Raw genomic sequence first — 12,232 nt, 5'->3', positions numbered from 1 at the left:
CATTTTAATGTTGTAATGGTAAAAAGATAAGATATTAGAGAGGCTACTTCACTCACCTGGGTATGGGCGCATGAGGTTGATCTTCTGTGTGAATGCCTCATCAGCCACAAAAACAAGCGTTGTCAGAACATCCTGTCCCAGGCAGAGGAGCGTGTGGCGGCAGAGAGAGCCGTCCCTGAATTAGCTTTTCTCCAAACTGAGAACGGCTGAAGACACCAGCTCTCTCTGCCGAAGGCACCGATGTCGAGAAAAATGGAAAAACGGTAATTCGCGTCACAGGCAGCCATCAAAACAAAACTAAGAGAACCTTTATAATTAAAAAAGCTGCTGTCACTGTTGGCTGGCGCTTTGACGCGGACGTGTTTTCCATTGATGGCTCCGACGCAATTTGGGTGATCCCATTGCGTCAAAAAACCCTCACGAATAGCCTCCCATTGATCGCCCTGTGGGAACTTCGCCTCCTCCCTCAACGCAGTCCACAGAGCCTGACACACCTCCCTGATTATTTTGGACACCGTCGCAGTTCCCAACTTGTGACTGGCTGCCAGGGCTTGTTGGCTGATCCCTGCTGCCAGAAAACGGAGGGTCACAGCCAGTTGCTCAGCATCGCTAACGGGCGCTCTGTGGGATGCAGCGTGGTCAATAATCGGAGCTAACCAGCGTAGCAAGTCATCAAATGTTGCGGCCGACATACGAAAGTATTGAAAGTGCCTTTCATCATCAAGTTCTCTCATCAGCAAAACAAAAGAAAAAAACTCATTTAGTGGCCACACATGCCACCGCCGTGTACGTTTTTTGGTCCCTTTTTGTCTGTTTCTGAATAAACAAAGGAAAATAACCTCCTCTACTGAAGCCATGTTGTTGATGTTGGTGCCGGTAATGGCAGCGTCGTTGAAACGGCAATGGTCGCCGTGTCAACATCTCTGTCATTTATGACACGACACTGCCCTCTAGAGGATAAGTTGCATTACGTCCATAAAAACGCTGAAACCGGATGGAGGTATGTAGGCCAGTAGCGGAGAGAATGTTTGGTACGGACGGACGAATTTCGTCCGGATCCGGAGGTATAAAAGCCAACTTTAATGTATGGCACTGTTACTCATTGCGCGGCTCACGAGCCACATGCGGCTCGTCAAGCTATAATTGGTGGCTCGCATGGTAGCTTCCTATGTGGTAACACAGCCAATACATTTTTTCAGATGTGCTTCATAAACATACAACACTGCACTACAAAGACGCAAACATATGAATTATACTTCTCCCTTCACCCAAATAGTGAAGGTGAAAGGAAGTATTTTAAGCCTTAATGGTGCTTCCTAAAGGGGGCATTGTCAAACATGGCAACGCAGCCCGCATGCCATGTGGCATTGTTTACAACACGTTACCGCTGCGCACGTTTGCAGGCAGGCTATGTTATCTCCGCTAGCTCCGCTAGCCAGCAGAAACACAAAATGGACCGTTTTTTTATAAAAAAAAGGGACAGAAACGAGCTCAAAAACCAGATGGACAGACACACAGTGTTGTGACTAATAGTGGAGTGGATGAGGAAAATGAGTCTGAGGAAGCAGCAAACAAAAATCAGCACAAAGACACCGGAGAGGGGACGAGCGAAAAAACAGCAGGTGTAACGTTACCCAGTAAGAAACGAAAAATACGAAGCATAAAAGATGAGCACAGAAAATTTCACGACAAGTGGACAGACTAATTCTTATTTGTTCTGCATGGCATGAACCCTCTGTGCTTAATATGCAAAGGCAACTTGGAGCGCCATTTCAAAACGGCGCATTCAAAATTCAATGAAAGTTACCCGCCTGGCAGTGAACTAAGAAAGAAGAAAATAACACAGCTCACTGCTTCACTTTGTGAGCAGCAAAATCTTATTCACCGGACAACCACCACTGCAGAGCGTTTATCAGAGGCGTCTTATGAAATAGCGTGGATTTTGGCAAGGGCCAAAAAACCTTTCTCAGACTCAGAAATAGTGAATGACTGTTTTTAGGCTTCAGCAGAAATACTGTTCACAGACTTTAATAATAAAAGGGTTACAGCTGTATGATTCAACAATAATGAGGCTGATGGAAGACATCAGAAAGGACATACGTGACCAGCTGTTGGCTGATCTGCGCGCTGCACCTTGTTGCAGCATCGCAGTGGACGAAAGCACAGACGTCACTGACGTTGCTCAGCTGTGCACTTGGGTGAGGTTCCCAAAAGAAAACTCTTTTCAAGAGGAAATGTTGTGCTTACTACCACTCCATGGCCAAACAAGAGGTGAGGATATTCTGAATGCACTTTTAGTATTTTTTGAGGAAAATCATCTCAGCTGGTCCAAACTTGCAAGTGTGTGTACTGATGGTGCTCCAAGCATGCGAGGCAAAGAGAAGGGTCTTGTTGGCCTCATGAAAAAAAAGAGATGAAATCCCCAATTTCATCAGCTTCCATTGCATCATCCATCAGGAGGCACTGGTATCAAAGCTCAGAAACAATGAATTCCAAAATGTGATGCAAAGGGTTGTACATGTGGTCAATTACATTGTTTCAAGAGCACTACACCACAGACAGTTCAGACAGTTAATCCAAGACTATGACACAGAGTACAGCGATTTAGTGTTGCACAGTGAAGTAAGATGGTTGTCCCGTTGAAGGGTGCTGGAGCGGTTCCTGAGCCTCCTTCCTGAAATCAACAGTTTCTTGGACAGCAAGGGGAAACACCAGACAGAGCTGAAAGAACCACACTGGATCATACAGCTGGCCCTCCTTACTGACATTGCCTGTCACCCGAACACTCTCAACTTGCAGCTCCAAGGGAGAGACAAGCTTCCAAGTGACATGCTGAGGGCAGTCAGAGCATTCCAAAACAAAATAACTGCTCTGTGGATACCTGACAGAGAACTCATCCACTTCCCTAAACTCAGAGCAACAACCACAAGTGACCCATCTCTGCAGCAGCACTTCAGCTACAGCAGATTTGTTGAAGTTTTAGAGGAGCTGAAGAGTGAGTTTGAATCCAGATTCAGTGATGTGACTGAACATAAGGAGATTTTCGATTTTATTGAAAACCCTTTCCATGTGGATGTGTCCTCCCTCACACCAACCATCACCAGCTCTGCCCTGGTAATCGTGCTGCTCTGGAGAGTGAAATAATTGAGCTGCAAACAAATAACATTCTCCAAGTTGAACTCAGAACAGGTGTTGCCCACTTCTGGAGTTTGGTTTCTGAAGCAGACTTTCCCACTTTGAAACCACTTGCACAGAAAGTGATGTCTTTCTTCATGAGCACATACACCTGTGAGTCAACATTTTTGACCATGAACACTATCAAGAGGAAACAGAGAAACGGACTGACCCATGCTCATCTTGAATGCCTCACTGTGATTGCAACAACAAACTAAAAATACAACATGAAAAAAGTCAAGGACATGCATGCCAGCTTCCTTCATCCTAGTATTAAGGTAAATCTGGTCTTAAATGAAAATGTATTGGCTGTGTTATTTCTTTTTTTGTGGGCTGTCCAATTTATATGTAGAAATGCACATTTGCAAAGGTGACTTAGTATGTTGTTGTAAAATTGGCTCTCCTTTTGATTTTGCATTGCCAATGTGGCTCTTCTGACAAAAATAGTGAGGATCACTGGTGTATGGCATCTGCCCTGGTGTTAATTAGCGTCTCAGCGAGCACTCCGCCATCAGCCTTAATGCTAACCATGGGCGGATCTACCGGGGTGGCAAATGCCACCCTCAAAGAAAGTCTTGCCACCCCTGCTGCCACCCCAGTTGGCAGCAACGAATTCAAAGAAAAGTTATGGCCATTTTGACATTTACGAGCGCGAATTTCCAATGTCCGACTGCAGTGAATGCAGCACGAGATAACGCGAGAGCGGCAAGAGACGGCTTTGTTTGGAAAACTGAGTGGCGCAAAGCGAGGGAGACAGGAGTCGCGACTGGAGAGGAGACACGGGAGGAAAGAGGTAAAAACTGATTAACTATTATCTATCAAGAAATGAAATAATAATGAAAGCACAGTGCTAGTATAGTCGCAAAGCTGATTTTGAGGTGATAAAAATCAAGTTGAAGAACGTTATTTCGCTAACTATACATCATGAACTAACGTCAGACCTAGCTAACATTAAGTTACATGTAACGTTATAATATATGTCATGTTTGCTAGGTCTTACGTTAGTTCTGTGTAAAGTAACGTTAGGCTACAAAAGCTAATATTGAGTCAACGTCTGTCAAGGAAAACATTGTAAAGTTACTTTCAATCTTACAGAAATGAAGAGGAAAGGTAGCATTAGTAGTTTTTTCTCACCAAAGAGAAAGGCGACAAAAGAAAATGAACAACTGAGCAAGGTAGACGGTGGAGATGAAGTGGAAGGAGAGAGAGAAGATGAAGACGAGGTGGAAGGAGAGAGAAAAGAGGTGGAGGGAGAGAGAGAACACGAAGACCAGGTGCAAGGGGAGAGAGAAGGGCAACCGAAACCTGACAGAGATAGAATACAAGGCCAAGGCGACCAGGGACAGGAGGAGGAGTAGGGAGAACATCACAGCGCTGACGATATGGAGGAGGGAGAAAGCGACAGACTAGATAACGTGCAGGGCTCAGACAGTGAAAGGGAAAGGAGAGTGCCTGAGCCATCACCAACTAGTCGAGCTGGTCCACATGGTATGGAAATAATTGCTGCATAGTATACTAAGTTACATATGAATAAGAACAACTAATGACGAGACATTTTGCTATAAGGTGCATTTAAGAGACATTGCTTATACTCCTTCAAATAGATACAAATATTCATGTCTGCTTAAATATGAATAATTGTGGAAACTTTAAAGTGTGATGAGATGGGGACAGAATTTTAATATTTTGTGTACAATGTATTTTAGATCTATTGCTCAGGTTAAATTCCAAAATTAAACAAGTGAACCTAAAAATACAGTCCCAGGCTAAAATGTTAGTGTGTGTGTTAACACAGTCTGATGGTTATAACTAATCAATGATGGTTACAAATTGATTGTGTTTTTACTAGTTGTTATATTGTGTAATTATTTCAGATGTAATGCAGTTTGAATCTTTCCTCCCCTCCATCTTCTAGACATATCCAAGTCCAGGTGTGAGGTGCCAGTGCAGCCGACGAGAGAGAGTTTCCCTAAGACCCTTCAGGGAGGAGCCAGGAGAAGCTTCCGTAGTGACTGGTATAAATCTCATCCCTGGTTGGAGTACTCACAATCGAAAGATGCAGCATTTTGTTTTGCTTGTAGACATTTTTCCCTCCCTGATGCTCCAAGGACTGTTTTCACCTCACTGGAGTGTTATAGTAACTGGAAAAAGGCTACGATGAAAGACGGTGGTTTCTGTTCTCATGCCAGATCTGATGGCCATGTAAATGCAATGTTTGCATGGACAGAGAACAAGAAAATCATGGATAAAAATAACTCAATGTTTGGAGTAATGGATGAGCAAAAAAAGAAGCAGGTGGCTGAAAATCAGTACTACATTAAATCATTAGCTGAAATTTTAGTTCTAACAGCCACAGAAAACATAGCACAGCGGGGTCACAGGGAGTCTCTCGACTCAGAAAAAAAGGGTGTTTTTCTGTCCATGTTAGACTTGCTGGGTAACCATAACCCCATCATTAAAAAAAGACTTGAGCAACAAGCTAAAAATGCAAAATACACCAGTAAAACAATACAGAATGAAATACTTGAATGCTTAGCTGCAATGGTCAAAGAGGAAATCATCCAGGAGGTTAAAACAAGCAAGCAGTTTTCAGTTATTGTTGATGAAACTAAAGATGTTCAGAAAAAAGAGCAAATGTCATTTGTTCTGAGATATTTTTACAACGGCGTGGTTCATGAGAGCTTTCTGGAGTTTGAGGTGGCAGAACACCTGGATGCTGCTGCCTTAAGTGACAAGATTATATGCTTCCTTGAGAAGCATGGGCTGGAGTACAAGAAAAACCTCGTAGGCCAGGGCTATGATGGCGCGGCAGTGATGCGCGGGGCACATGCAGGGGTTCAAGCAAAAATAAAAGAAGTAGCCAAACATGCCTTCTGTGTTCACTGTAGTGCACACTGCTTGAACTTAGTCATAGTAGACGCTGTGAAAAGTGTGGCAGATGCAGGAAACTTCTTCTCATTATTGGAACGACTGTATGTATTCATGTCTGGGTCTTATGTACATAACAAATGGTTGGAAGTGCAGCGGGAGATGTTTGATGGTGCACCAAGGGAACTCCAACAGCTGAGTGATACACGTTGGGCCTGTAGGCACATAGCATGTTGCAATGTTATGGACAGGTTACCTGCAATAGTACAGGTGCTTGAAGAGATTGCATCTGAGAACCATCCACAAAGAGCTGTTGAAGCAGGGGGATACTGGCTCAAATTGATCAGAATTTTGCTGGATCTCTTGTTCTGTTCAGAAAGGTCCTGAGTGACTCCAAATTTTGATCAGACATGCTCCAGTCTAAAACAGTGGACTATGCTAAGGCTGTTCAACTTATTGAAGCACTTAAAGAGACACTGGTCCAGTACCGTAGTGAAGCCTCTTTTGAGGGAATACGGAGTGAAGCACTTGATTTATGTCAACAAAGTTACATTGATACAACTCAGCAAAAACCAAAGAGGCCAAGACAGACAACAAAGGTGCTTCAGGATACTGTCATCCACTCCACTTTGGGACAGCATGTAGTTCCAGATAGCAAACACAATTTTTGTGTCTCTGTGTACTATCCAGTTCTGGATAACATGATTGGAGAAATAGAACGAAGATTTTCTCACACAAATTGCAACATTATGCAGGGTGTCCAGGCACTAAATCCATCAAGTCAAACTTTTTTGAGAGAGGAAGCTGTTCTGTTATTGGCTGAAGCTTATGATTCAAACATTGAGGATCTCAAACACGAGTTACATCAGACGAGGAGAGTACTAGACAGAAAAAAGGGGGAAAAGGAGAGTCCTACCACTCTAATGGAGTTCACTCAGTTTTTGGACCCATACCAGGACGTTTTTTATGAGTTATTCAGGTTGTGTAAAATAGTGGTTGTTTTACCTGTGAGCAGTGCATCCTGTGAACGAAGCTTTTCATCTCTCAGGTTCATTAAGACTTATTTGCGGTCTACTATGACAGAAAAGAGACTATCGAGTTTGGCTGTACTCAGCATTGAATCAAAACGCACAAAAGCATTAGATCTAGATACATTTGTGAAGCGTTTTGCTGAGCAACGTGGAAATCGCCGCATTCAGTTGTTATAGGCATGACAGCTTCATGTTATGCTTACTGGTGAGCCTTTACAAAGCTGTCAAAATGACGAACCTCAACATAGTCTGCACTTATAGTTTCTGTATTTATATCTTTGTTTTAGCAACTGAGAAAATCTGATATCACCTAAAGTGAGAGAAAAAAGGTTTAAAATGTGACACTAGTGTAAACCCTGCTGAACATGAAGCAGTGTTGTTGTTATTGTAGTTGTTGTTTTTTAATGTCTCTTCCTTTGTATATACAGTATAAAACTGGCCAGAAATGGCCTGTATGAACCTACTCACAAAGTGTTTTTGTAGTTTTTCAGACTGGGAGCAAAATGTATTTTTATGTGACTTCTCTACAGGTGTGTAGAGATTTTGATGCAACATACCCTTTAGTAACTGTGAGCCTCATCTCATCTGCCAAAAAATTGTTCAAGCTAAGTAAAAGCGAGTAAAAGAATAAAAGTGATGTCCAGTGCCTTGTTTGAGTGCCGTGACCTATTTCCACAGTGTATTTATGCTTACCTTAGTACAGCTCAGTCCATAGGTCTTCATGGGTAAGTTTTTCTTTGGATAGTTTCTTGTACAAATGCTGCCTGCAACGCTGGCACTCTGACACAGTCAAAAACTGTTTGCTTCCCCTCTCACACATTTGCCACTTATCACCTGTGTCGTACCTTAATGCCTTTCCTGTTATAATGGCCCATCTACATTATCTCCTATTATTGAGATCACATTGTATGGTCACTTATTCCTAATATGAACTGTTTCACATGAAAGCTCAAATGCAAGATATTGATTGCATGAGATAAAGTTGTCTGTATGAGTTTGTAAATAGCAGCCCATGTCCTTGTGTAGTGTTTACATACTATTTCTCATCAAACTGTAATAACTGTGATTAAATTCAGTGTATATATATGTCTGCCATATGTTGCCACCCCTCAAAAATTCCTGCACCCCTCTCGCCACCTCATAAATAATTTTCTAGATCCGCCCCTGATGCTAACGTTAGCGGCTAGCGCTTAGCATGACAAAAACGATCGCTCACCGATGCGTTTTCTTCGTGAGGGAGACGTCAGGTATCTCTGCATGGCTGCACCCTCACACAGGGCTCCACAGGGATTCTGTCTGTGAGTTTTGAATCCGCTTTATCAACTTTTATTTCGTTTCTTGATGAGGTAGGTATCGCACTCGACGTGGGAGTTGCCCTTCTTCTCCTCTCAGCAGCTCAAGAGGAAGTGAACTCTCCGCCGAGAAGGGTCAACAGACCGGGCTTCTTCCTGATTGGCTGACAGCTCGTCTCCCACCCATCGCTTTCAAAATAAGGGTTTTTGATGATAATAATAATAATAACAATAATAATAATAACAATAATAATAATAACAATAATAATAATTAGTTTTGCTTTTTTTCATGTGGACAGAGTTTTGTTTTAACTGGATGAGGGAAAAAAATCGTAAAATACCTGTATATATGTGGACTAGGCCTAACAAGGCTATCACTGGGAGAAATGCCAGAATGCTTGCTACAAAAGGCTAATATGAACTGGCAGAGAAGACAGAGAGCATGCAGTCAAGGAAGCTGAGGATAATGAGACACAGGTAAAACACATCAAGAAAGGGGGGACACAGGGGTGCAGATCCGATGTCAGGATTAGGGGGGACGCAAAAGTGATTTTTTTTTTTGTCCGTATGAAACTCATACCATGCCAGCAAAAATCACAACTTCATAGAGGCTCGCCATATCATTCAAAAAGTACTGCACAGGGAATCATTTATTATGCTTACCTTTCTTGTTTATTTGTCCTAAACAGCCAACAGCGCGTATCACTGTTCACTTAACTGTTATATAAGTAAATCATAATTTTAAGGGTCTCAGGCATGTAATACTCGCAGTACTCAGTACTTGTGTTCTTATCTTTTGCCTCCCTCCAACCCTCCCAGATCCCCAATTCTTCTCACCATTTTCCTTTTCTCCCAGTGTATGGGACTACTTCATGCATGATTAATTGATATGGATGAAAAAGGTGGCTTGCTCCCTCCAGGTGGGAGGAGAGTTCCTGCCTCAAGTGGAGGAGTTTAAGTATCTTGGGGTCTTGTTCACGAGTGAGGGAAGGATGGAGCGTGAGATTGACAGGCGGATCGGTGCAGCGGCCGCAGTAATGCGGTCGTTGTATCGGTCTGTTGTGGTGAAGAGAGAGCTGAGCCGAAAGGCGAAGTCAATTTACCAGTCAATCTACGTTCCGACCCTCACCTATGGCCATGATGAACTTTGGGTCATGACCGAAAGAATAAGATCCCGGATACAAGCGGCCGAAATGAGTTTCCTCCGCAGGGTGGCAGGGCGCTCCCTTAGAGCTCTGTCACCCGGGAGAAGCTCGGAGTAGAGCCGCTGCTCCTCCACATCGAGAGGAGCCAGCTGAGGTGGCTCGGGCATCTGTTTCGGATGCCCCCGGGACGCCTCCCTCGGGAGGTGTTCCTGGCATGTCCCGCCGGGAGGAGACCCCGAGGAAGACCCAGGACACGCTGGTATGACTATGTCACTCAGCTGGACTGGGAACGCCTTGGAATCCTCCCGGAAGAGCTGGAGGCAGTGTCCGGGGAGAGGGAAGTCTGGGTGTCCCTGCTCAGGCAGCTGCCCCCGCAACCCGGCCCCGGATAAGCGGACGAAAATGGATGGATGGATGGATGGATGGATGAATATCAAAATATGAAGCCCTAACCAAGTTGTGTAAACTTACTGATCATGTTTTTCATGTAAACAGTTCTAAAAAAAACACAGTTCAAAAGCACAATAAACACAACACAAGTTGACCCAACAACAGGCTGCAGCCACTTTCAAGAGCTGAGAGAAAGATTGAAGGGGTCTTTTCTTTTAAGCCTGCTGATGTCATCAGCGTCTGTGTAAGAAACTACCCGTTCATTTGCATTGTAGTGGAGAAGACCAGAGATGGAATGTGGAGTCAGAAATGTATTTGTCAAACATTATTTGTTCCACCATTTGAATAATTTCTTTTTAGATGTGAATCTAAAATGTGAAGAATGTGAAGTCTGAAAATACATTTGTTCAATTTTGAATAATTAAGGGTATTTTTATTGGGGGGGACAATTCATGTTTTTCAGGAATTGGGGGGACATCCCCCCCCCCCGGGATCTGCAACCATGGGGGGGACAATCACAATGGCAGGAAAACACACAAGGGCAGGAAGTATGGAGTCAGAACAGTGACTTTAAAATTTGGCATCCAAAAAAAAAAATTGGCATTGAAAACAAAACCAGTACTGAAAAAGGAAACATTGTCATTGAAACATTTGTATTGAAAACAGTTGTATTGGCATTGAAACAAGTATTGGCACTGAAAAAAGAAAGTCATTCAAATAATTCAAATCTGAAAATCTTATCATTTTATTTTATTGGGATTTTTTTGTGTTTTTCAATGACAATCTTCAGATTTTTTCAGATTTTTTTTACAATGTCAGTTTTTTTTCAGTGTCACTGATTTTCAGTTTCAACTTTCTGTCACTGTTTTGGCGTCGAGAGGGAGGGGCCTGAGGGGAGGGGCAAGTCGAGCGTGGTTTGCATATCATTTGAGAAGGTAATGGCAGCAGCCTGCGGGAAGGTGGGGCTGGGCGGTCCAGCCAGAATACCGTTGTAGCCGGCTGTCTCTGGGCAACACAGAGTCCAACTACCTCGCGGACTTTTCTTCAAGCTCTCTCTTGATGTGTCCAAGTCTCTGTGTAGCTGGTTCTGTCCCGGAGCTCCGGAGCTCTGATCTCTACATGCATATGGAGTGTAGTAGTAGTACCGGGGCGCCGAGCACGGAGCATTAGCCCCAGTTAGCACAACAGTAGAACAGCCTGTTGCTCCGAGCCGGGGCTGCAGCGCCGACAGCAGCGCTCCGTCTGCTCCCCGAGCTCTGTAACACCGCACTGCTACCGGAGACCAGAGACCAGAGCTCTCCTATAAACTCAGTTCATGTGAATAATATCACTATTCCTACAATGACTCCTTTGAGTCGAAACGAATAAACTCAACAAGTCAGTATGCGGGTAAAGTCAGTCTGATTTTTCTTCAAGCACTCTCTTTTATTGTCCGGTCTCTGTATGCGTGTACAGCGGTGCGGTGGCACAGAGCTCGGGGAGCAGACGGAGCGCTGCTGTCGGCGAGGCAGCCCCGGCTCAGAGCTACACAGCTGGGGCTAATGCTCGTTAGCTCCGTGCTACTACCACACTCCATACGCATATAGGTACCGGAGGTCGGGAGCTCCGGTCTCCGGTAGCGGTATGGTGACACAGAGCTCGGGGGGCAGACCAGAGCGCTGCTGTCGGCGCTGCAGCCCCCGGCTCGGAGCAACAGGCTGTTCTACTGTTGTGCTAACTGTGGCTAATGTTCCGTGCTCGGCGCCCCGGTACTACTACCACACTCCATATGCATGTAGAGACCAGAGCTCGGGAGCTCCAGGACAGAACCAGCTACACAGAAACTTGGACACATCAGGAGAGAGCTTGAAGAAAAGCCCGCGAGGTAGTTGGACTCTGTGTTGCCCAGAGACAGCCGGCTACAACGGTATTATGGCTGGACCGTCTAGCCTCGCCTTCCCGCAGGCTGCTGCCATTACCTTCTCAAATGATATGCAAACCACGCTCTACTTGCCCCTCCCCTCAGGCCCCTCCCTCTCGACGCCAAAACAGTGACAGAAAGTTGAAACTGAAAATCAGTGACACTGAAAAAAAACTGACATTGTAAAAAAATCTGTCACTGAAAAAAAGTGACATGAAGAAAAAATCTGAAGATTGTCTTTGAAAAATACAAATAAATCCCAATAAAATAAAATGATAAGATTTTCGGATTTGAATTATTTGAATTACTTTCTTTTTTCAGTGCCAATACTTGTTTCAATGCCAATACAACTGTTTTCAATACAAATGTTTCAATGACAATGTTTCCTTTTTCAGTACTGGTTTTGTTTTCAATGCCAATTTTTTTTTTTGG

The 12,232-nt window shown here is 44.0% G+C and overlaps 1 protein-coding gene across 1 annotated transcript; it reads left to right on the top strand.

Moving 5' to 3' along the window:
* Window positions 1-3,894: 3,894 nt before the first annotated feature.
* On the top strand, window positions 3,895-7,719 carry LOC115583947 (zinc finger MYM-type protein 1-like). The gene is made up of 2 exons (XM_030421231.1): window positions 3,895-3,967; window positions 5,090-7,719. Exon 2 carries the CDS (start codon window positions 5,332-5,334, stop codon window positions 6,427-6,429), a length of 1,098 nt encoding a protein of 365 aa, XP_030277091.1. The 5' UTR covers window positions 3,895-3,967; window positions 5,090-5,331; the 3' UTR covers window positions 6,430-7,719.
* Window positions 7,720-12,232: the final 4,513 nt, after the last annotated feature.

This window comes from Sparus aurata, chromosome 6 (assembly GCF_900880675.1).
Source record: "Sparus aurata chromosome 6, fSpaAur1.1, whole genome shotgun sequence".
NCBI classification, from domain to species: Eukaryota; Metazoa; Chordata; class Actinopteri; order Spariformes; family Sparidae; genus Sparus; species Sparus aurata.
The sequence above is the reverse complement of the archived record's forward strand: the minus strand, read 5'-3'. Positions and strand labels throughout refer to the sequence as shown.

Coding starts and splice junctions, on each gene's coding strand:
- LOC115583947 (XM_030421231.1), top strand. CDS start 5,332: ATGAAAGACGGTGGTTTCTGTTCTCATGCCAGATCTGATGGCCATGTA.